Raw genomic sequence first — 25,511 nt, 5'->3', positions numbered from 1 at the left:
ATGGCATGTCAGCGACCTTCCTTTCACAGTTTTGACCTCACCGGCATAAAAAACTCAAAGGAACGCGCAAAACACGAGCAGCTGAACCACGAAGAGTTGCACAGTACTAAACAAGTGGCGGGGAACGCTGGTTCGGGTAACGCCTGACGAACGCGCAATGTTTTGGCGTACCTGGCCACTTGATGACACCGCCCCACCTGCTAACCTGGCGCGAGTGGAAGGGATTTATTACTCAGCCTTCCTCCTTTTACGGCTGGTGTTTGTTACGCGCAGCAACTAGAGTTACCTTGTTAGCCAAACTATGAAGGCTGGAGATATAATCCATACCTGTTTTGCCCGTTTTGTTATGTTTGTTGCGCAACATTGGGCGGACATTTCAACTCACATGAAACAACTTGATTTTAAGGGCGAAGCTCCTTGTAGCGGCACCCGTTCGTCCCTAGTAGTCGTTGTCGTAGTATGCAACCAGTCCTACATTTTGACCTCCATGATGGTGGCGGTGGAAGATTTCTCCTGTGCGATGTTGAACAATCAAAAAAAATTGCAGAGTGCGGGTTAACTGCAAGGAGAATTCTGCTGTCTCCCATTCCCGATTAGCAGCCATTGGCATGTTCCAGTAGAAAACATTAGTAGAAGTAGAAGTGTTAAAAGGTGACTTCTGCTGTCTCTCATTCTCCGTAGCAGCCATTATTTACCTCCAAGATTGTGCCTGGTGAGATTTCTCCTGTGCGTGAATAAACAATAAAAATTTTTTGTTGAATATGTCGTTGATTGATGAAATAAACCAATGAAAGACGCCAGATGTTTCTAAAGCAAAACAAAAAAGAAGACACCGGCTGCTTAACGAAAGACGCCAGGTGTTTTCTTAAGCTATGATTTTATAATCAAAACCATATCGATAGAGGTTTGTAGCGGCCGATGCTCGTTGCCGTCGGTGTGTGCTCGTATGAATAAGGATGCCGAAAGGCGGGCGCGCAGGGCAGCGGCGGTGCGCGCTCGCAGACAGGACTCTTAAGTGAGAGCACGCGAGGCAGAAGCGCGCCGGGAAGCTGCACGACGTCGCCGCCAAGATCCTGCTGTACCGGAACAAGAAGCCCCATCAGCAAGGCAGCGTCGGCAAGATCCCGCCGTACGTGAACAAGAAGCTGCAGCGGCACGTCAGCGTCGGCACCATCTTTATGTACGGGAACGAGAGGCCGAGGCAGCACGTCAACGTCGCGAAGCAGATCTTGTAAACGTTCGACAATGGGAAGCGGTGAGGAAGCGCGCATATCGCCAGGCGAATTAACGGAAGAAAATTTCACGGTACTATTTCCAGGAGCTGCGCCCAATCTCATCATCATTCACCTCGTGGATCTGTCGTCAATTTTTTTCCTTTAATAGATGATGGCACCACCAAAAAACGCCTGTGAGATTGAACATTAATTGAAAATATTTAGTTTGAAGCAATGAGTGGTCAGGTTAGTGAGCACAAATAGATACAAGACACAATATGCATCTACTTATGTGCAATGCTCGTTGAAAGTTAGCGTCTAGATGGCAAAGAAAGTGATTCTCTACGGAACTGGACCGACGAAAATCTAGCTATATCCAATGCTTTCTTGTAGGTCCTATAATAAAGTTAAAATAATTTTCTCTTCATAAAATCACAGAAAGGAGTCTGCTGCTTTATTATATTGAAACTCAGAGTATCAGCTTGTATGATTATGTCGCTTCATGGGTAATTCACGAACAAGTAGAACCACAAACTGCCCTATCGACACAATAATATTTCATCAAGTTTTTGTCAGAGCATTAAGCGACTTCGCGTGGAAAATAAGTCTAATGTAGTCTACATAGCCACTAAATATTATAATTCTGCTATGTAAAGAAACAAATATTCCTAGACAAACCTTCATTATTTTGCCTATTCGTATTGGAACGTAACTAAAATACAAAGTAATGTCCAATATATGTTAATAGGAACCTTGAATGGCACTTCGTCTAAAGGTAAAACAAATTCCGCTTTGTTATGTTGAATAGTTTCGCCGTACTCGCAGTACAGCAGAGGCTTGTACAGCGAAATTGCGTTGGTTGCTCACGCTACTTTCATTACTACTAGGTAACACTTCCAACCAGGCAATAAAATCAGATGTCATTGAAAAGAGGGAATAATAAGCTTTCTGAAGTAGCCCAACTTAGCTTTCTCTGTAAAGCACAGCGAGCCCGCCCCGCCACGGTTTCCAGTGGCTAAGCTACTAGGCTGCCGACCCGCAGGTCGCGGGATCGAATTCCAGTGGCGGCTGCTGCATTTCCGTTGGAGGTGGAAATGTTTTAGGCCCGTGTGGTCAGATTGGGGTGCACGTTAAAGAACACCAGGTGATCGAAAATTCACCCTACCAACGTTTACTGTGCCTTCGAGTGATTACTTACCTCCCATCACATCTGCTACTGTCTAAAAATGCTAGCTTCTTATTGGACAGAGCTATCGATGGTTTCCTGATGCAAGTCAGGTGTGCACGCGCTATGTATGCTGCCTCAATTATAAGCCTCGTGCGCTCATCTCTATGTTTGTAAAGTTCGACTGTGTTATCAAACTGTACTTCACAGCCTCATCTAGTGATATGCTGGACCAAAAAATCATCGTTGCCGCTGCGAACATTTCACGCATGCTCACGCAATCTGTCGTTGAGACATCTTTCAGTTTTCCCAATATAACAGGCACCGCACGAAACTTTGATCATGTAAACAACGTTGTCAATGCAATTGACAAAACGGCTTCTGTGCTTTGTTTTGCACAGCTGCTTTTGTGTCTAACTTCACATGTCAGCCTAGCCAGCTGAGAAAGCTTGTGTGGAACACAGGAAACTACACGCACTCCCATGCGTTGTTTTACCATTTCCAGGCGGTGGGTAACCTGTTGAATGTAAGGAACAACAGCTATTTTTGAAGATGATAGTCTTTCTTGGGGACCTTCGACGCAAAAATCTTGGTCTGTCTGTCTGTCTGTCTGTCTGTCTGTCTGTCTGTCTGTCTGTCTGTCTGTCTGTCTGTCTGTCTGTACATTTGTTTTTTTTCCCACACTCACCAGCATCGAGTACTCGAAACGGCCGACCTCATCCGCAGCGCCCACCAATATTGCTCAAGATTCAGTGTTCATGCTTGTGCAATTGTCAATTGAAAAGCAAGTATTGCTCATGTCTCGGGCACCATAACATTGCCAATATATTCTACACGTGCGTCCTTTATTAGAAAAGGCACACATAAGTAATTTTAAGTACCGTAGCGCTTATCACGCCGCACTGACCATGCAACGCTTACGAATAGACTGTTTCTAAAGCTTTGCTGAGACTGACGGTGGTGGCACCTACCCATCGCCTTGCGTTCTACACGTTATCACCTCTGAGAAGGGCACACACACTCGTCTCAGAGCCACGCGCTTTGTTTTTAAAAAAAAACTGCCAAATGGCGCTTATGTCTCACGTGTGACGTAGTTTGATGCTTTCGTTCACCTCCGCTGCACGCTCGAGGCACTCTAACGCAGCGCCTCCAGAGTATCACTCACCGATTTTTTTTTTTTTGCGCAGCACATCAAAGAAATGTTTTGTTCACTCTCTCCACACGCAAGACTGTCGTCTTTTGAGACGTTTGCAGGTTAATGTGGCGATACGGGGTCAATTTTTTCTCTTTCTTTTTCTCGGCTGCTGTTGTCACGTCCTGCTGCACCATTCATTTGGCCATCTTTAGCTCTCCGTTTTCTGCGGATACTTTCGGCCACGGATACCAAGAACGCTTCGGGATACCCAGCTGACCTGAGCCTAGCAACCTGATTGTGGAAGCTGGTTTCCATTGAATCAACACAAGAACAGTCAATTGCATTAGTGAAACACGTACTCACTATGCCTCTTTTGACTAGTTGGCTCGAAGAAAACTAGCAAGCACATGGAAGAGTTTAAGCTGGAACACCGAGAGATGCCTCAAGGCGAGCACGTGTACGTGTGACTGATAAAGAATGGGTCGTGCGGTAAGATATGTGCGATGTTGGGACGATGTAAGCAGCTTGACTGAGAGAACTGTGAATGAATTTGTGAGACAAACAAAGACTGGCGATGCGTCGACACACGCGAAGATTAGCAACATGAATGAAACCTTTTAGAGATGATATATTTACATCATATAAGTATGAAGAATGAGTGAACCTGGTGGCAAAATTTTCTACATGTTCTAGCTCTTTAATTAAGTATGCCTGGTGCAGGTTCTAGATGTGCTCTACGTAAACGAGTTTGGATCGCATGAGGAATTTGTATGCGAAAAGTTTTATGTATAGGGGTGCGTGACGCAAATACCGCTTTACATAACCGAGATATCGGTTCAAGGTTGTGATATCATTGATGTGAGTGTCCTAGGAAAGATTAGATAATAAAGTGACCCTAGGTGTTAATATTTTCACGGGGTCGTGACGCGGTGGAAAGCAGGACACAGAATGATCAGATCGAACTGTTTATTTGGGAGAGCCTGTAACTGATAAACGGAAAGTCTGGTTACGGTAGCACACTTACACTGACAGCGGTGCATGCAGCGTCGGCCGTCAATCAACTGACAAACGGCGAAGCGCGTCGGCATTTATACACTTCCCATGGAATGTTCTAGCGTCGTGTGTTCGACATCGGCGTACATTGCCAGCACGTCGGCGATCGTCTTGTTTAGTCGCTCGGTGAGGACGTTGGTCTGTAGGTGGTACACTGTCGTCCGGTGGTGGTTTGTCTGACTGTACGCCAAGATCGCTTGAGTTAGATCAGCAGTAAATGCCGTACCTCTGTCGGTTATGAGGACCTCCAGGGAGTCGTGACGTAGGAAAATATTTTCGACGAAGAACTTAGCTGCCTCAGATGCACTGCCTTTGGGCAGAGCTTTTGTCTCGGCGGGTGAGGTAGCTACCACGATCCACTTGTTTCCGAAAGCCAACGTCGAGATTGGCCCCAGTATGTCCACATAAATCTGCTGGAATGGTCAGCGAGGTAGTCCAATAGGCTGCAGAAATCCCGCTGGCCTTGTCGGCGGTGTCTTGCATCGCTTGCATTCCCGACATGTCCTCACATAACGAGTGACGTCGGTGGTAAGACGTGGCCAGTAGTACCTTTCTTGAATCTTCGTGAGCGTTCGGGAAACATCAAGGTGCCCTGCCATCGAATCATCGTGCAGGGCGTGCCGGAGTTTTGGTCGCAGAGCTAAACGCACAACAAAGATGCACTTGGCTCGATGCGGTGAGAAGTTTTTCTTTTGGAGAAGACTGTTTCGCAGAAATAACTATGCAAGTGCGCGCTTGAATACCTTCGGAACTTCGGTCGTTCTGCCTTCGAGGTATTTTATTAAGGCCCTTAGTTCCAGGTCGGCCCGCTGTCGTTCAGGGAAGTCATCAACAGTTATCGTTTCCACAAAGTAGTCGTCATCTGGGTCGTCGGGCGGTGGTTGGTCAAGAGGTGCATGTGACAGTCGGAGTCGGAGTATTTTTTCGCCGCACTTGTAAACGACGGTAATATATTTTTGACCTTTCAGACTACAATTATCAGGCGCCCTGAAGGGTCCTTCAAGGTTGCTAGCTGATACAAGGCGTGGTGGTCGCTCACAAGTTTGATGTACCTGCCGTAGAGTTAGGGACGAAATTTCGATGTAGCCTAGATTATGGCGAGGCCCTTCTTTTCTGTTGTTGAATAATTGGTGTCTACTTTGCATAGTGATAGGCTGGCGTAACTAATAACCCTTTCAAGTCCGTCAGCCCATTGCACAACAACGGCGGCGAGACCTATACACTGCTTCCGTCAGTGTGTATTTTTGTCTCGGTGAATTTGTCGAAATGGGCAAGTAAACGACGCGTCCGGAGGCGAAGTTTTAGCTCCTGGAAAGCGTATTTCTGCCGCGTTTCGCACTTGAAGTCTACGTTGGCCCTGGTAAGATTATTGACTGGATTGGAAGATGCGGGTGAACCTTTTCATGAACCGCCTATAAGCGCATAGACCCAGAAAATGGCGAACTGCCTTCTTGTCAGTGGGCGGCAGAAAGTCGGTGATGGCGGCTATTTTTTGTGAATCGGAATGAACTCCAGACTTGCTAATCACATGTCCGAGGAACAAGAGGTCTTCGTACGCAAATTTTCACTTTTTTGTATTCAGGGTGAGCCCGAAATTCTTGATCACTTGAAGTACAGCTTCAAGGCGCCGAAGATGATCGTTGAAACTCGAGGAAAACACAACGATGTCATCCAAGTACACAAAGCAATTCTGCCACTTCAACCTTCCCAGTACTGTATTTATAACACGTTGAAAACTGGCAGGCGCTGAGCAAAGACCGAAGGGCATCACCTTAAATTCGAAGAGGACATCCGGTTGTATAAACGGTGTCTTCTCTCGGTCTCTTTTCTCGTCTTCAATTTGGCAATCGCAAGTCTTGAGGTTCATTGACGGCCCCGCCGCGGTGGTCTAGTGGCTAAGGTACTCGGCTGCTGACCCGCAGGGCGCGGGTTCGAATCCCGGCTGCGGCGGCTGCATTTCTGATGGAGGCAGAAACGTTGTAGGCCCGTGTGCTCAGATTTGGGTGCACGTTAAAGAACCCCAGGTGGTCTAAATTTTCGTAGCCCTCCACTACGGCGTCCCTCATAATCATAGAGTTGTTTTGGGACGTTAAACCCCACATATCAATCGATGTTCATTGACGAAAAGTACTAGGCGTTCTAGAGCCGATCCAGTGCGTCGTCTATTCGCGGGAGAGGATACACATTCTTTTTCGTGATTTTGATTAGGCGGCGATAATCGACGCAGAAACGTAGGGTTCCGTCCTTTTTTTTCACTAACACGAAGGGGGATGCCTATCCGTGAGCATAACCGTTGCTTTGCCTCCCCACAGCTCTGCAATTCCTCTTGCGACGCAAATATTGTGGGTGACCAACAGATGCTGACTGCCTTAAATGACGCCTTCCAAGTCAGGCGATTTAGAAGCACCGACTGTATAAATGACGCTCGAGCGAGGCGGAATGGTGACTTGTTGTTCCAGCACACTCAAGGCGTGGCTTGTTGACGGCGTGCTCGGCGGTATTGCTACTTTTGTGGATAACGTTATCGACTGTTTTTTTCGGTTGATGACTGCACCATAGAGACATAAAAAGTCTATGCCAAGGATGACATCTCTCGAGCAACGCCGTGGGACTACGATGTCTGCAGGATAAATACGGCTGTTAATCCTGGCTCTTGCTTTGCAGATTCCTGCCGGAGTTATGAGATGACCTCCGGCTGTGCGGATTTCAGGGCTTTCCCAAGCACTCCGTTCTTCAACTTCGCGGTGAACGACCCACTAATGACGGAATGGTCGGCCTCAGTATCGAGAAGAGTGGTCATACTGTGGCCGTCAACAAGAACGTCCAGGTCGCTAGTTCACTGTCTCATGTTGCAGTTAAGCCGTGGTGCCAGGTCACGGCTGCGTCGGCTTGTTCCGCTGCTTCCAAGTTGCGTGGTCAGATCACCAACGGTAAGTGAGGTTTCATCGTCAGGACTTTGCCTGGTTGGCATCGTGTTCAGAAAGCTCCGTCGTGGCGTCGTCGGAGGAGGAGAATCTTCGGTAGTTTGTCGCACACCAATCACACCTCCATTGGTTGCTGCCCTAGTTTCCCGTATACGGGATAGGAGACCGGCCCCGCGTTGGGCCAGAGTACTGCTGGTGGTGCGGTGACATGCGGTGGCTGGGCGACGGCGAACGGCAAGGACTTAAAGGTGTCCATTGAGATCCTGTCTTGTAGTCGGTGATGTCATGTGGCCGTTCCCCTGAGTGCGGACGTGGTGCATTGACGTCGAAGCCACGAAGTCCTATCTGTCGGTACTGGCAACGGCGGTAGGTGTGTCCGGCCTCGTAGCATTGATAGCAGAGCGGGAGTAGGTCAGGTGCACGTCCAACATCGGTTTTTCTTGGCGAACTGCGCTGGCCCGCTGGCGAAAAAAAGGACGTCGGAAAGTATGGTGGCGGCGGTGGCGTCTGGCGGCACAAGTACCAGGGGGCCGCGTTTCGACGTAGATTAGGAGGAGCGTTATGGCGCACTGCAGTGGCGTAGCTCATAGCTTCCGGCACGGGCAGCAGTCCTTGGGGAATTCGAAGCGATTGCCGATCATCTTCTCGCACATTGTATGCAATCGAATCCACTTGAGGCTGTGCCGAAGGCTACAGCTTGCGCAGTTCTTCCCACCCGATCGCTCAGGTCGTTTCACGCAGGTCTTCGGATTCAATGGCTTGAGCAGCAGCACAGTCGGAACTCAGGCGACGATTATACTGTCTGGTGCGCATGTCCATGGTCTTCTCGATAGTGGTCGCCTTTGATACGAATTCTTTGACGGTGTACGGTGGATTCCTCATCACTCCCGCGAAGAGCTCCAGTGTAATCCCTCGCATGAGAAAACGAACTTTCTTCTCCTTAGGCATGTCCGGGTCATCGTGACAGAGTAGGCGGGCCATTTCTTCTGTGAGAATGGCAACATTTTCATTTGGTAGCTGAACCCGAATTTCCAGTAAAGAAGCAACCCTCTCCTTGCGAGCGACGCTCGCGAACGTTTGCAGGAATGCGCCGCAGAAGACATCCTGCGTTTTCAATTACAGAATTCCAATTTTCGAACTAGGTCCTTGCGGTGTTTTGCAGGTAGAAGTACACACGACAGAGCTTTTTTTCAGTGTTCCAGTAGTTGAGGGCGGCCATGCGGTCGTATGTCTCTAGTGTTGAGGCGTTTATTAGCCGGCAAACAACGAGCATACACAAAGGCGACAGTAATGGCCAAGCACCAACTCTCAGCACGAGCGGCGTCCTTTTTGGGTAGACCCACTAGAAAGCTCTTGGGAGTTGACCCATTTCAGTGTTCGGAGGCTTCTCTACAATTACCTCGGGGTCGAAAAGGGAGCCACCTGGTGACCTAACAGCTTCTTACTATGAGTGGGTCATAGTAAGCCTTCTGGGGCTCCACGTTAACTATGTCGTACCCACGAAAGCGCATGTCCGAAGATTCTTCAATTGGTTCAATCAGATAGTTGACCGGAGATGTGCGCTCGATCACATGGTAGGGACCTTCGTATTTCGGGAGTAGTTTGGAAGAAAAGCCAGCTACAGAGGTTGGAATTGAGAGTCATACAAGGGAACCAGGAAGGAACGTGGGCACAGAAGTGGCGGAGCCATCACAAATACTCTTCTGCCGCTATTTTTCATGCATCGTAAAGGTGTTGGCAAAATCGCGACACTGTTCAGCAAGCTTGGCTGTCTCGGAAATAGGTGCACACTCAGATGGATCCGGCGTATATGGTAGTATCTTGTCGATGGTGTATGACGCGGGCCTCACGTAAAGCAAGAAGAAACGTGAAAAACCGGTTGTGCTCTGAGGGGCGGTGTTATAGGCGTAGGAGATGAAGGGCAGTATAGTATCCCAATTCATGTGCTGGGCGGTGACGTACATCAAAAGTATCTCGCCGAGGGTGCGGTTGAAGCGTTTTGTGAGACCATTCGTCTGCGGTGGTAAAAAGTAGTTTTGCGGTGGACAGAATGGCACTGAGCGAGAATGGCTTAGACGACTTCTGACAAGAAGACAGGGCCTTGATCGCTGTGAAGCTCTTGGCGTTGACCGTGGCACAGTATGAATCAATGCAGTAGGAAGACGCAACATCGCGTGCAGTAGCCGCAGGGAGAGCGGTGGTTTCGGCATATCGCGTTAAAGGATCTACGGCGACGATGGCCTAGCGGTTACCAGCCAATGTCAGGAGAAGTGGTACATAGAAATCAATACTTATGTGCCGAAACGGATGGTCAGGGCAAGATAACGGTTGCAGACCGGCTGGCGACATGTGTGCTGACAGTTTGCCGCGTTGGCAAGCGAGGCAGGAGCGAACGAACAGCTGCACATAGTGGTACATTCCGAGCAAGAAGTAGCGTTGTCGAATGTGATGGTAGGTTTTGAATACCCCAGAGTATACGCACTGCGGATCAGAATGAAAGGATTCACTTATCTCCGACCGCAGACTGCGGTGAATCATGAGTAACCGCTGGCGGTCATTGGCGTCATAATTGCGTCGGTGTAGCAGGCCGTCAAGACTGGCGAAATGGTCAGATCGACGACGCAAGGCACGCATGGATGGCGTTGCGGACGGATCAGAGAGCAATTCGATCAGCGGCGCGATTCAATCATCCTTTCGCTGTTCGGTAGCCATGATATCAACATCAATGGCAGAAACAGCAACCTAGGATACTGAGCAAAACATGTCATCTTCAGGCAGAGGGGAGCGCGAGAGAGCGTCGGCGTCAGCAAGCTATCGTTCATTGCGGCACAGCACGCGGATGTCGTAGTCTTGTAAGCGAAGAGCCTGATGGGCGAGACGGCCTGAGGGATCCTTCAAAGATGACAGACAGCATAGTGCATGATGGTCGGTGACGGCATCGAATGGAAGACCACACAAATAAGGTCGAAACATTGTAAGGGCCCAGGCGAGTGCCAGACGAGTGACGGTGTAGTTTGTCTCGGCTCTCTGAGCGTACGGCTTGCGCATGCCATGACATATTGAGGGAATTCGTTTCACGCAGCGCCAGGACTACGCCGAGGCCTACACCACTGGTATCCGTGTGCACCTCCGTTGGGGCCGTAGGATTGTAGTGGCATAGAATGGCAGGAGATGTCAACAAATGGCAGAGATTCGTGAAGACGTCATCGCACTCGGATGACCGAGAATTGAGGGGCCCGTTACTTTCAAGGAGCTTCATCAATGGTGATATGATCGTGGCAACGTTTCGTAAGAAGCGTCGAAAGTATGAGCACAGGCCCACGAAACTACGTAGTTGTTTGACGTACCCGGGTTTAGGGAATTTAGCCACGGCCTGAAGCATGGCTGGGTCAGGAAGAATGCCATTCTTAGACACGACGTACTCTAAGGTGGTGAGTTGCCGTGCTGCAAAGCGGCACTTCTTCAGATTCATTTGCAAGCCAGCATCGTTCAAACGTGCGAAATCTTCTTTCAGACATTAGAGGTGCGTGGAGAAATCTGGAGCGAAAACAACGTCATCGAGGTAACACAAGCACATTTGCCATTTCAACCTGCGCAGAACGGTGTCCATCATACGCTCAAAGCTCACAGGTGCAATACACAGACCTAATGGAATGGCGTTGAATTCTTACAAGCCATCGGGTGTGATGAAGGCAGTCTTCGGTCGAGTTTCATCAGCCATGGGTACTTGCCAGTACCTCGAGTGCAGATCGAGAGAAGAAAAAAATGCGGCTTCATGAAGGCTGCAATTGCGTCATCGATACGTGGCAGGGAGTAAACATCCTTGCGAGTAATCTTATTTAGCCGCCTGTAGTTCACACAGAACCGCACAGTACCATATTTCTTCGCCACAAAAAAAAACAGAGGACACCCAGGGACTTACCTTGGGACAAATAACGTCGCGTCGGAGCATATTGTCAACCTGCTCGTTGATTTCCCGACGTTCAGCAGGCGACATGCCGTATGGACGTTGCCATATTGGTGGATGGGCACCCGTGTCGATACGATGCGTAACAGTTCACGCGCAACCGAAAGAACTTCACCCGACATCGAAAGTAGAACGGTATTTTTGCAACAGGTCCAGAAGCTGGGAACGCTGTACCGACGTAAGTTTGTCATCAATGTAGGGGCCAAATACATCAGGACGTTTTCATAAGAGACGTAAAATACCTCTATATGCTCCCCACGGGAGCAGAGTAACGCATCCGTCACCATCTTGCCCGGTTAGAAACCTTAATTACGCGATGAAGCTATGATATGTTTTTGCGGTAGACTTGTGTAAGAGTGTCACTGATCGCCAGTCGACGTGCCTGAAGCTTCGATGACCGGCGAAGAAAAAAGAAACACCTGCTTTCGGGACTGTGCCACGAGAGTTAGAAAGGATTTTAGTCTGTCCAGTAACGCAAAGCGCAAAGGCACAGCACGGTGCCAAATAACGAGAGCCGCCACTGCTGCATGGTCTAGTGGCGCCAGCTATTTAAGATAAGCAACAACTCAGCAGCACAAAATATAGACCATCCAAGATTTAAGAAGCGCCCCCGTTAAGCAGGCTCCACTGATTATGCCAGCATGTTTTTGGATAGTGGTTCTGAATCCACGCAAATACTTTGCTGTCCTAGCTTAAGGATATAAAACTAAAGCAAATAAAAGCACCAGTTTCTCGCTAACGAGCTACAGAGTGCACGATACACTCGATAGACTCCAGGTGGACGGCGACTGCTTTCAGTGGTGTGGCCTGTGCGCCAGCTTTTGCGCAGTGCATGGTTGCTAGCGGTTTTAGAAGAGAAAGGTACGGTAAAAGGGCGGAAACTCTCCTGTCACCTTGTGGGTTTCCAGGAAACTCGCTTGCAATCCTATGCCCATGTGCTTAAAGTTGTCAATGAATTCTCCCTCACGCTATATTGCTAGCTTACCTCTTCGTGCGTTTTAGACGCCAGGCCTGGGTCCGCGGAGTCTGAGTTTGTACCAAACACTCCGCAACACTGCAACATCATAGGCTTGCGCGCAGAGAATATCCACCACCACACTCGAAGCTCAGCAAAGAGGACAGTATCATACTGAGAAGACTGCAGAGCAATACATACACACACAGCATACTAATGCACCGATTGTATTTACCATTACATGAATATGTTTGCCCAGTTTGCACCATACCGGACACGTTGGCCCACCTGATCCTTAAGCGGTCATGTAATAAAAGTACAGATCTATCGCCCACGCCGAACACATGGGACGCTGCCAGAGAAAACGAACCCCTTTTCTAAACGTCGGAGACCAAGGTCGCTTTGGAGGACTTGGACCAACAATGATGTCTCGTTGCCAGGGTCAATGAGGCAGCAAAGGCAAGAGAGTTCATGGAATAAAGAGACCTCCCACCCAAGGTGGATGCGGAACCTACACCATTTAAAAAAATAAACGTTTAATTTCCTCCTCCTCCTTCTGGTTAGCTCTATCAGCAGCCCGTAAAGGCATTTGTTGAGTGTTAATACCCCCGGTCAGGATGATTTTTTAGACAACTAAATCGCTTTTCTTTTGTAGAAATTCGTATGGATTTCTTTGTGGCTTAGTGCTACGAATGGGTGTTTGTCGTCTTTACCTTCCTTATTCCTTCCGCCACTTGCGAGTTTCCGCAGCAGTCCTTTGCAATTTTACTAAGGTACTTTCTACTGGTAACTAGAGAACAAATAAAAGCCAACTCGTGATTTATCCAGGAAAAGAAATATTGGACTGCGATATGACACGTCGTCGAGCGAAGATGGTCTTTGCAGAGCCACGCTTTCGTCCGGAGAGCTAGCTTCGTCAGGGCGACCACAGTCTGTGCCTTCAGTGACACTACGTTTTACTGACTGACCAGCTTAGGTCGCACAGTCACAGGTGATAACATTCAGCTTCAAACCCTTAGGTTCCTGAATGCCGAACGTTTCTTGCGCAAGCTTAACAATAAAGAAAGCTGGAGGGACGGCGGTGAAAAATGTACAGAACACAACGTTGTTTTCGTTTCTCTCTTTCATTTTTTGTAAATTTCGCGCAGAAACAGTGGTCATATTTAACCCAGTAGCCCATTATCCTGAAAGACATATTCTTAGCCGAGCTGTGACACGTCTACATTTAGAGGCATTTGACTTGGCGATGTCAATGAAAGTAAGTTTTGAAGTGGGAAAATTTTATGGTAGTTATAAGATGTACAAACACGCATTCTAACAACTCTAACTTGGTCACAAAAGTAGTAAAACGTAACAGACATTATTTGAACTTCTCTTTTACAGCTTTTCATTCGACCACAACAAATTCAGCAAAGTCATGTTGAATCCCAAGCCTAGATCACGATCCGGCACCTCTCATGCCGGAATCATTGAAATTCCGAAGTGAATTTCTGTATGATAAAAAAGTCAAATAATAGGCTTTCTGTTCAAAATTTTGTATAAGATATATTTTACACATAGGTGCTCTTTTAAATGTCTTATGTAGAGTATATTGAGTAAGCTCTGGAGTCCATAGTACCCATTTTTCAATCAAATGAGTTCTAGCGAAGGCGTTACATGAGGAATAACTTAAGGGGCATCACATTAGCATGCAGTTTCATTCCCCAGCTTGGCACCGTGCAAATGAGATTAAGCCTTACGGATCTAAGAAGCTAACGTCATCTTTTGCGTGGAATTATGTCCGGTTGCATGGACATCAACATGCGCACAGGAAATGAAAAAAAATATGTCGAAACTAAATAGTACACGACCAAAACCATTTTTAGGGAAGAGAAGGGAAACAAAAATATATGAGAATGAAAAAGACAGCGGCCAAGACTTCGAAATGTCCTTCACGACAAACTGGCTCGATAACAAGTCATGTGTGTAGAACAGGCTCTTACCGAAGAGGATGGCAAAGGCAGCCAGCCTGATGATGGGCAGGATATCGAAGTGCTCTTTGCCCAGGTGTGCAAGCTTGTCCGTGAGCATCACCGCCCGTCGGTTCATGATGGGAACGTACTCGTCCAGGATTCGGAAGTGGAACGCCGGAGTCAGGGCTTTCCTTCTTTTCCTCCAGATCACTTTATCGCTGGCGAGATAAGAGAGATCTTAGTCAACATGTGCTATATTGTCTCCGGAAAATGTCACAACCTGTTTAGTACTTCCCCCGGTGGTGATGATTCGTGGTTTCCCCCAGCCTGCTCACACCATCTCACTGAAACACTTGAACGGGTCAGATGTTTCCATGTCTCTAGCTAAGCCCTTTTTTTACCACAGTAATTCTTATGTATGCTTCTTTCGTAGGCACAAAACGTAATGATGTTTTAACGTACGCATATTAAGCTTATGGTGGATGTGAGAGGCGTATGCTGAAAGCACACACAAAGTGGACCACTACAGAGCGCTCCCTCAAAACTAATTTACTTTCAAAAGACACCAATAATACAGACACATAAAACAATTGACGACAAACCACAAAAAATAAACGTGTAACCATACACAAGTAGTTTTTCGTTTACTGTGCATTGATAGGTTAGCTTGCGCAATGTCTATTGGTGTGTTGAGGAAGAAGAGGCGGCGACGAGCCCGTGCCGAGGTCACAGATTTTATTCAGGATGCAGGCATAGGTGGAGTCGCCGCTGCAGCGTCCAGCCAGGCCAGGAGCTCAGCTGTTCCATATTTTGTGGCTCGCGTTTCACGAGCCACGTGACTCGTCTCTTTTTCTGGCGGCCAGCTGACCAAAACTCGTGCGGCGTTACATAATCTTCCCCTCTAGCACTTTGTGCGATTTCAAAAGCGTGTACAAAAGCTAAAGCAAAAGTCACAGATACTATGTACATGAGCAACAGTCCGTGGATTGTCTGTGCGGAAGTCAGAGTCGTTAACTACAGAGCCATCGAGAGGTACATGGAAGTCAGAGTCATCATCGGGGAAAAAAAACGTTAGGTCTTTCACAGTTCCGGTGGGCTGCCCTGGGAGCAGCGGAATGGGCGAGGGTTCCAGGGGACTGAGACTGCTGCACGCAAGGGTGGTCGTTAGTAGGGGCGGGTGATGCAAGTAACGTGCCTACGACGCAGGCATGACTACGATGACCTGACGCCAAATAACACGTTGCGTGGCATTTATGCTGAAGGCATGCGGACACAGGCCGACATTAGCTGCAACGTGGCGTAGTAATGTTTCCACGACGCCTACCGTAAAGATGGGCTGCACCTGAAATGACGAGGTGGCCCTGGAAATGCGGCGTTCATGTTGATGGTTATGCGCACGACATCGTCGGCACAATGCCGACTGCTGATATGGTGAGCACTGGTACCAGCCTGTATTCCGCGTTTCACGATGTGTCATAAGGTGCCTTTACCGTACTTCCGCCTTCTTGCAGTGAATGCCTGCACCCTGGGGTGCCTTGGAAGGGAGGGTGGGAAGCTTTCCGTGCGTTTGGCTCTAGATACAATGAGGTCGCTATGTTTGAGTCACAACTCAGTGACGTGCGATGTCGTGGCCAGGTGTTGACGCATTAGGAGCTGGGGCGCTTGCATTTCCGGGGCCTGGTCACTGGCATGTCCGGGTCTCGTCCAGGAGGATATCACGCAGAGGAGAGGCAGACCCTGCGGTAAGACTGCACTTCGAACCAGTGGTCGTGGCTCTTTGAGAGTCCGGGGAATAGCAGCACGTGGGCAGGGAAGCATGCTCATTGACGGCTTGCGTGTCTGTTGGAGCATGCACGGGTGGTTCCAAGCCTGGCCGGCCCGGTCCTTTGTCCGCTTTCCTCACCTTCTTTGTGGGAGACTCTGCATTTGTGCCTGAGGACTCATCAGGCGGATCAGCTGGCTCATCTCTCATGGGCAGTTCGGGAGTAGGTGCAGCAGGACAGGATTGTGCTAGGAATCCGACAGAGTGCGAAGCTGTAACCAGCGTCCAATCTCCCAAGGAGAGAGGTGGAAGTGCCTTCGGTGGCAGAACCAACACTTCGGAGACAGGAAGTGCGATATGGAGGCACCAGGGTGGTGGGCCTTTTGGTCTATGGGCCACTTAAAGTGGCAGGGAGATTTCCGTCATATGTGTAGCCGGTGGTTGTTGGCAGGACGATAGAATGGACTGGCCATAATGCGGGAATCGTAGTCGACGCCGTGGTGTTGCTTTTTGAAACTGCGAACTACGAAAAAGGCTGGATTGCGTTTGATGGAGAAGCGCCTTTTATTCGGTCGATACATTGTCGGAGGCAATGGCTAGCACCGCGAAACTGCAGGACAGCGTCCCGTAGTCTGTCATATGGGCGGGAGCTCTAAGAGAAATAGGTGAGGCGTCGTTTGAGGTCAGGTGGAAGAACATACTCCAGGATCTCTAACATGAATTTGTCGAGCCAGATCCTGTTTAGCTCCAAGGCAGCCTCGAATTGCCGGATTCATGACTCGATATCGGAGGTGTGGAACGGGGGTAGAGGTGGGTCAAAGTGCGGCTGCAACGCTTGATCTGGATGGAACATGGTCGCGAAGGTCAGTGGCCGCGGTGCAGGGCCAGTCGCTTGTCCGTTGGTCCGTGGTCACCACTTGTTGACGAAAAAGAAGTGGTGACTAGCTCGTGCCGAGGTCACAGCTTTTATTGGGACGCAGGCGTAGGCGGTGTCGCAGTTGCAGCGTCCAGCCAGGCCAATAGCTCAGCCGTACTGTATATCGTGGCTCGCGCTGCATGAGCCACGTGGCTCACTTTTTTTTCTGCGCGACCAGTTGGCCAAAACTGGCGTGGCACTACAGGTGTTTGCAGCTATAGCACCACATAACATGGATAAATTCCCCTTGACGCCCCTGTCACTTGGCAAAACTTATGTCATATACAACAAATTACATTAATGCCACTTAACCTGCGTGCTGTCACATGAAGAAAAAAATGTCATTCTTTAAAATGATAAGCATGAGCTCAGCCGCCCTGAGCTGTGGTTTTGGGAAAAATAAATATTTATTAAAACTTCTATGTCACCAACGTGTATTCAGAAAGCTAAATTTATATGACAAAAAATGTGCACCTAAAACATAAACACTCGCCACAGCGGCACGACACAAACGAAGTCAGGTAAAAACCAAACAGCCACCGCAAAACAAACACGGTGGACAATAAGAAAGGGCGGCTTGAGTACATACTGTACTGAAGCGTGGGTCTGACTGCCTGGCCGCAGAAATGAGACGGCGACAGCAATGTCATGTAAACACCGCCTTTGTGACCACAACAAGTGCACTGGAACGACCAAAACCCACGGTACAGGCAACAATTGCAACATCGCATGAATAAGCCATGGCCGAAGTGCGGCTCCTGCAGTTAAGAGTAGCTTTTTTTATAAACGTTTGCCCTTTCCCGTGCGCAATTGCGCCATGAAACTGGTGATAAGGTAATCTAGATAATGGTAATATATACGCAAATTACAAAAGTCTTGTAATGATAAGGTAAAAGCCATCTTCCTGTCACCGAGGCTGGCGTCGTGAATAAAGAAACCCTCGGGGTCGTAGACGCTTGTGGTAGCTGTAGTAGCTATCGGTGAGAGCAGAACCCAGATGATGTGACACCCAAAAAAGCGTGACTGAACAGACGCTGAACTTGGGCGTGTGAACAGACGCCCTTAGTCGCGGCATGTTATCCAACACCAATGCCCGAATAGAGGTAAATGAAACGCGCCTCGTTGGGTCTTTTTCGTCGGCCGCAATCGTTCGCGGGGAAGTATAAAGGCCGTTTCAGATGACAAAAATTGTGATTTTCTGGCTGCATGTTTGCTCGAAGCCAAAAAGAAAACGAAAGGCCGTTCGCTCTCGTCGGCGCGGTCTGCGGCGAGCTACCAACATGTTGGGAATGTTTCGCTCTGATCGCAGCGGTGGAGAATTTCGGACGGAATTTGTTGAAATACGGTCGGGCTGGCCAAGCCTTGAAATTTCTCGACGTGTTTGTTTGGCTAAGTTCTCTCTTGTGCATTGTAAAACTAAATTAGATTGGAGACTCTTCTTAAAGGACGCAGCACACGTCCTCTTCGTCATGGTAACCTACTAATACCACAACGCACCGATCGTTACATTAGGTCTGAAAAATTCTGAAGTTTCTACCACAAACAACGGTGACAAAAAAACGTTGCTTGCCACTCCAGTCGCAGAGCGAAAATCGCAAAGCATTTGCTGCCAAGTGAAATGAAAGCGGCCATTAGCGCGCGGTTGCGAACAGAACGATTTCGTTCGCTCAAACCACGACATGTAGAACAGCCTTAAGTGGGAAGTGTGAAGTTAAAGCTGGGCGAAGCAAGATGGTGTGGAAGAGCTATTTTTCATAAGAATGCATTATTTGAATGTACCGATGCTTGGGGTAAGGTCGCCCTCTTCTGTTGTTAAGCCGTCGATGAAATAACACTGCTATTGTAGAAACGCGCTGACTTCAGCGGACATCTGAAAACGACGCATTGCAGGAACTAATCAAAGATTCCATATTCACGATTCCTGATACATTATCTCACTTCACCGAGAACGTTAGGATGGTGAATATAGAGACCACATTTTAAAAACCAACGAAGTATGTGACCGTGGCACAGTAACATTCTTCATACGTGGCGTAGCCAATAAAACGACTGCGGCTCGTCAAGCAGATATTCGATATTCCGTGAAAACGGGAACAAAAGAAGCGTTCCTCACGAAGGCCAGACTCTGGCCAAACTGTCGAAATAAACGTTTTCGTTGTTACCGTTCTCACGGAGGGTCTACATGACTATATATATATATATATATATATATATATATATATATATATATATATATATATATATATATATATATATATATATTGTGAGCGCTGATTGTGTTGCTTATCATTTTCACTTTCACCTGCGCATACAAAGCACCGTGATCATCATCATCGTAGCGGCTCGCTGCTTGTTCGGTTGCTGGCTCGCGCGTCTGGGTTGACAATAAAACGGTCGCTCCTTCGTACCTGACGTCGTCTCACAAGTGGTGGAGCCTGCTGTGATTCCCAAGTCCTCGTGCACTACCGGTCACCCCTGGAGCTCCGATCAGGTCGACGGCTGTGCTTGCCAACAGTGATGGCGCAAAACGACCCACCCCCTACCGCCTTCTTCGCACCACCCGCTCAGCCTGCTGGGCCTCACCACACCGTGAGTACCTCGCAACGAGACCCTCCAGTGTTTTCTGGCCTTCGCGGTGAGGACGTAGAAGAATGGCTGGACAGTTACGACCGTACCAGTGCTTGCAATTACTGGGATGAGGCACATAAGCTGCGCTATGTACCCTTTTATCTGAAGGAGGTTGCTAAGACGTGGTATCATAACCACGAACGCGACTTTCCTGATTGGTCAGCATTCACGGTGCAGCTGCGTCAAATATTCGGCACTTCTACAGGACGCTCTGAGGTAGCTAAACAGAAGCTCGCTACCCGCATCCAGGGGCCTGACGAATCGTACACATCGTACATTGAAGACGTTCTGGCCCTCTGCCGCCGCGCCCAAAAGGACATGCCGGAGGCCGATCGTATTCGGCAAGTAATGAAAGGCATCAACTCCGTCGCCTTTAATGCTCTTGTCATGCAGAGCCCGACAACAGTTCAGGACATTATTACCACCTGCCAGCGCCTGGACGCACTTTACTCAATGCGCCTTCCACACGCCTCCTATGACACTCGTCTTACTGGCGAGCATGAGCTGCGAGCTCTAATTCGCACCATAGTGAGAGAGGAACTTCACAGCCTTGTTCCTGCCAGCGCACCGACTTCACCTGCCCGCTCACCCCCTCCTAACCTGCGGGAAATTATAAAGGACGAATTGGCGTCGATGACGAGCGTCGCACGTGCCCCGCCGCCTGTGCCCTTACATGTGCCTACGTATGCCGAAGTCGTGTCACGGCCTCCTCCACCTACTCCACCTGTAACTACGGACGTCGTATACGACCATTTGGCTGCGATGGCAGCCAAGGCACCACCACAACCACACTTCCCTGCCTGGCGCCCTACGCGCCCCGTCTGTTACTACTGTGGCATAAGAGGACATATCTCCCGCTTTTGCCGTCGGCGCCAGCAAGATGAACGACGAGGTTATTCTTCGTACGAGAGTGACCGGGCTGCGCGGTCTGACCCCTACGTTCCAGGAACCTACATTCCCTCGTCACGACGTTCGCCTTCGCCTCCTTTGTCCCACGGTGAACCTCGTTCTTCCCGCTCACCCCGCCGTCGTTCACCATCGCCCTTCCGCCGTACTACTTCGCCTTTACGTTCTGCCCTGATGCCCCTCGACAGCCACTCGGAAAACTAGCAGCTGCAGTTTTTGGAGGAGAAACTGCCTGTCGTCGAATTGTCCCAATTCCTCCTGCGCGCCCTGCAAATTTACTAACTGTTTGTGTAGAAGGCATTTCGGTTGACGCACTCGTGGACACTGGAGCAGCCATTTCGGTCATTGATCGCGAACTATGTCATCGTCTACGAAAAGTGCAAACTCCATATGTTGGTCCGGTGTTATGTGGTGCTAATGAAAATAGAATTTACCCTATTGGACAATGCACTGTTCGTGTTCTGATCGACGGAATTCGTCACCATATACAATTGGCTGTGCTTTCTTCATGTGCTCATCCGATTATATTGGGCTGGGACTTCCTGTCAGCCGCTTCCGCTGTCATTTCGTGTGGTCCGCCCGTTATTCGCATTACGGACACTGAAAATTCTAGTGCTTACGATTTTTCGTCGCCTCACCTTGTTGCAGCTGCAGACTTTGTACTGCCCCCGGCCCAAGAACGTATCCTCACCATTAGATCCAGCGATACCATTGACGGTGACGCAGTGGTTGTCCCCGATCAGCGCTGCATTTTCCGAGGAATCGCCATCGCATGTTGTCTAGTGCGGTTTTCGCGTGGTCATGCCAGTCTCACCGCCTACAACACGACAACAGAGCCACAACTACTGCCAGAGGGGTCCACTGTTGCCAGCCTTATCGACATAGCACCGGTATGTGTCGTCACTGTATCGTCTCCGCCGTCAGTCGCTAAGTGTACGCCACCAGGAGGCTCATCTAATGCGCTTAAAGCCACTTTGAGTCCATATCTCACTCCAACGCAAACTAATGACTTAATGGCCCTTTTAACAAAACACAAGACTTGTTTTGACGTTTGTTCGGATGGCTTAGGTCAAACTACGGTGACCTCTCAGCACATCGCCACAGACGGTTCTCGTATTATCCGCCGTCGCCCTTACCGCGTGTCGTCTTCAGAACGCAAGGTCATCGAGGAACAAGTCAATGACATGCTCGCACGCAACGTTATCAGACCTTCCACAAGCCCTTGGTCTTCTCCTGTTGTCCTAGTTAAGAAAAGGGACGGATCAGTGCGATTTTGCGTTGATTACAGGGCACTAAACAAAATTACGCGCAAGGATGTATATCCTATGCCTCGAATTGACGATGCACTTGACACCTTACAGGGTGCAGAATATTTCTCAAGTCTCGACCTACGATCTGGGTATTGGCAGATCCCGATGCATGAGTCTGATAAAGAGAAGACAGCGTTTGCTACTCCTGATGGTCTCTTCGAATTCAATGTGATGCCTTTTGGGCTCTGCAATGCCCCAGCCACATTTGAGCGGATGATCGATACGGTGCTGCGTGGCCTAAAATGGAAGACCTGTCTTTGTTACCTGGATGACATCGTCATCTTTTCATCCAGCTTCTCGCAACACCTAGAACGTCTAGACGAGGTGCTCACATGTCTAGCCAAAGCCGGTCTCCAGCTAAATACCAAGAAGTGTCGGTTTGCGAGCCGCAGCATCAAAGTGTTAGGCCACGTTGTCAGCAAGCTTGGCATCGAACCTGATCCCGACAAAGTGGCCGCTGTGCTGCACTTTCCTAAGCCCACCACGCTCAAAGACCTTCGCAGCTTCCTCGGCTTAGCCTCTTACTTCCGCCGTTTTGTCCGTGATTTTGCCACTATCGCGGCTCCTCTTCACAAACTCCTGACCACAAGTGCATCATTTCTTTGGACAGATGACTGTGAAGCTGCTTTCCAGACCCTGAAGCGATGCCTCACGTCAGGGCCAGTTCTTCGCCATTTTGATCCCACAGCCCCTACTATATTACACACTGACGCAAGTGGGCACGGAATCGGCGCTGTTCTGCTGCAGCGTGACCAGGCTTCACAAGAGCAAGTCGTGGCTTACGCGAGCCGTACTCTCTCCCCAGCGGAACGCAATTACAGCATCACTGAACAGGAATGTCTCGCTATCGTATGGTCCGTGCAAAAATTTCGCCCCTATTTGTATGGCCGCCGCTTCACGATCGTCACGGATCATCATGCGCTCTGTTGGTTGTCATCATTAAAAAACTTGTCAGGACGCCTCGGTCGTTGGGTGCTCCGACTGCAGGAGTATGACTACAGTGTCACATACCGGTCGGGCCGCAAACACCAAGATGCCGACGCTTTGTCACGCTGTCCGCTGTTGCAAAATCATGACGCATCTACCTGCTGCGCAGCACCTCCCAGCCAAGAGACCACGCAGATGACCAGTCTTAGTCCCATCGAGCCCACTGCACCGGATGACTTCCTTCAATCCGCAGACCTCACCTCGCTCCAACGTGCAGACACATACTGCCGTACAATCATCGATCGGCTCACCGGCTCATCTCGTGCTCCCAACAGCCGCTTGCGACGACAACTCACGCGTTTCAAACTTCATGACGGAACGCTACTTCGACAAACTTACCATCCTCTCGGTAGCCGATGGGTCCCGGTCATACCTCGCTCACTTCGACTCCAAGTCTTAGAAGCCTTTCATGACGACCCGACGGCTGGCCACTTGGGTTTTCATAAAACCTACGATCGCATTAAGACTCGCTGCTTCTGGCCTGGCCTCTCCACTAGTGTTTCCAGGTACGTCACTTCCTGTTCATCATGTCAGCACCGAAAACGTTCGACATCTCTTCCCGCCGGCCCTCTACAGCCTCTCCCGTGCCCATCCGCTCCCTTCGAGTTCGTCGGCATAGACTTATACGGACCCCTTCCGCTTACCGCCGCCGGTCACCGCTGGATTGTTACTGCCGTAGACCATCTTACTCGCTACGCTGAGACGGCAGCTCTTCCTACTGGAGCTGCCAGCGAAGTAGCCGACTTTGTTCTGCGTGCCATTATCCTGCGCCACGGCGCCCCTCGTGTTCTCCTGAGTGACCGTGGCAAGACATTTCTTTCTCGTGTGCTCGCTGAAGTTTTACAGGCCTCTGACACAATCCATAAGACCACCTCGGCATATCATCCGCAAACCAATGGTCTTACTGAGCGTTTTCATAGAACCTTGTCAGACATGATCTCTATGTATGTCCAACCCGATCACAAGAACTGGGACACAATACTACCTTTCGTCACGTTTGCCTATAACACTGCCATACAACGCACTACAAGTTACAGCCCGTTTTTTCTTGTGTATGGCCGTGCACCATCTTTTGTTCTAGACACCAGCTTTTTGTCCACGCCTTCTGTCCCATCTGCGTCCCTTCCGGAAGAATTCGCTGCCCGTGTCAACCACTGCCGCACAATCGCCCGCGCCAACACCTCTACCATTCAGGCCCAGCGAAAAGTTCGTTGTGATGCGACACGTCGAGTTGTGTCATTCTACCCAGGCGACGAAGTGCTCCTCTGGACACCTGTTCGCACACCCGGCCTCTGTGAAAAATTCATTCACAGATACCTGGGTCCTTACACCGTGCTTGAACGAACATCGGCCGTAAATTATCGCGTCGCGCCGGTTACTTCGGCTTCTGATCGCCGTCGTCGCGGGACCGAGATCGTCCATGTGTCTCGCCTGAAACCTTATATCCAGCGCTCATACACTTACTAAATGAACGTCTTGCAGACCGCTTTCGTGTAGGGGGGAAATAGTGTGAGCGCTGATTGTGTTGCTTATCATTTTCACTTTCACCTGCGCATACAAAGCACCGTGATCATCATCATCGTAGCGGCTCGCTGCTTGTTCGGTTGCTGGCTCGCGCGTCTGGGTTGACAATAAAACGGTCGCTCCTTCGTACCTGACGTCGTCTCACAATATATATATATATATATATATATATATATATATATATATATATATATATATATATATACGTATATATATATATATATATGTGAAAGTAGATGCGCTTTCACATAACAACTGTTTATTGTGCCGACGTTTCGACGAGAACCCCGTCTTTTTCGGGGTTCTCGTCGAAACGTCGGCACAATAAACAGTTGTTATGTGAAAGCGCATCTACTTTCATCTTTATAACCTTGCGGCAACCGAAGTTATTCTTCTGCATATAAGCCTTATATATATATATATATATATATTGTAAGAATTCATTGGACGTCATCTGCCTCATCTGTCAGTAACCATTATCAGTCTTTGCCGCGTTCCTCTTCATCATCGGCGCCATCTTGCTGTTGCTTGAATAAAGCGTCAGTTGAACCATTGTATTTAAAGTGGTGGAAGGTGCTTCCCGATCTGTTTGACCTCTCTCCATTCAAAGCCAGCTCCTGGAGCTCGATTCGGGACGTCGCTTACGCCAGCAGAGCACCATGGCACAAGAGCAAGCCCAACCGAACCACCCGCCGGCGCAACCACCAGCCGCCAACCCTAGCCCGGTCAACAACCCCCCTCTGAAGCCTCCAATCTTCTCCGGTCTGCCTGGCGAAGATGTCGAAGACTAACTCGACAACTATGACCGCGTAGGTGTCTACAACAACTGGAACGAGGCATCGAAATTAGCACGCGTCCAGTTTTACGTCTCTCAGGTTGCCAAGACGTGTTTCCTGAATCTTGAGAGCGACTTCCGCGATTGGTCTTCCTTCAAAGACCAGCTCCGATGCATTTTCGGCACACCGACCGTTCGTTCAGAAGTTGCTCCTCAAGAAACCGGCAGAACGCGTTCAACATTGCGGTGAGTCCTACACTTCTTATATTGAGGATGTGCGTGCACTTTGCCGCCGTAGCGATGACACCATGCCAGAAGGTGATTGAGTCCAGCACCTT

General features: G+C 49.2%; 1 protein-coding gene across 1 annotated transcript in view; it reads right to left on the bottom strand.

Moving 5' to 3' along the window:
- Positions 1-25,511, bottom strand: part of LOC119168164 (cytochrome P450 4V2-like) — a 952,270-nt gene that overhangs the window by 576,696 nt on the left and 350,063 nt on the right. Inside the window, exon 4 of the mRNA XM_075882483.1 lies at positions 14,396-14,583. Coding sequence (XP_075738598.1) covers positions 14,396-14,583 — 188 coding nt within the window. The remainder of the gene's footprint in view (positions 1-14,395; positions 14,584-25,511) is intronic.

The sequence above is a fragment of the Rhipicephalus microplus genome, unplaced genomic scaffold (genome assembly GCF_043290135.1).
Source record: "Rhipicephalus microplus isolate Deutch F79 unplaced genomic scaffold, USDA_Rmic scaffold_12, whole genome shotgun sequence".
In the NCBI taxonomy this organism is placed as follows: domain Eukaryota; kingdom Metazoa; phylum Arthropoda; class Arachnida; order Ixodida; family Ixodidae; genus Rhipicephalus; species Rhipicephalus microplus.
Note: the sequence above shows the minus strand (reverse complement) of the source record. Positions and strands in the feature narration are given on the sequence as shown.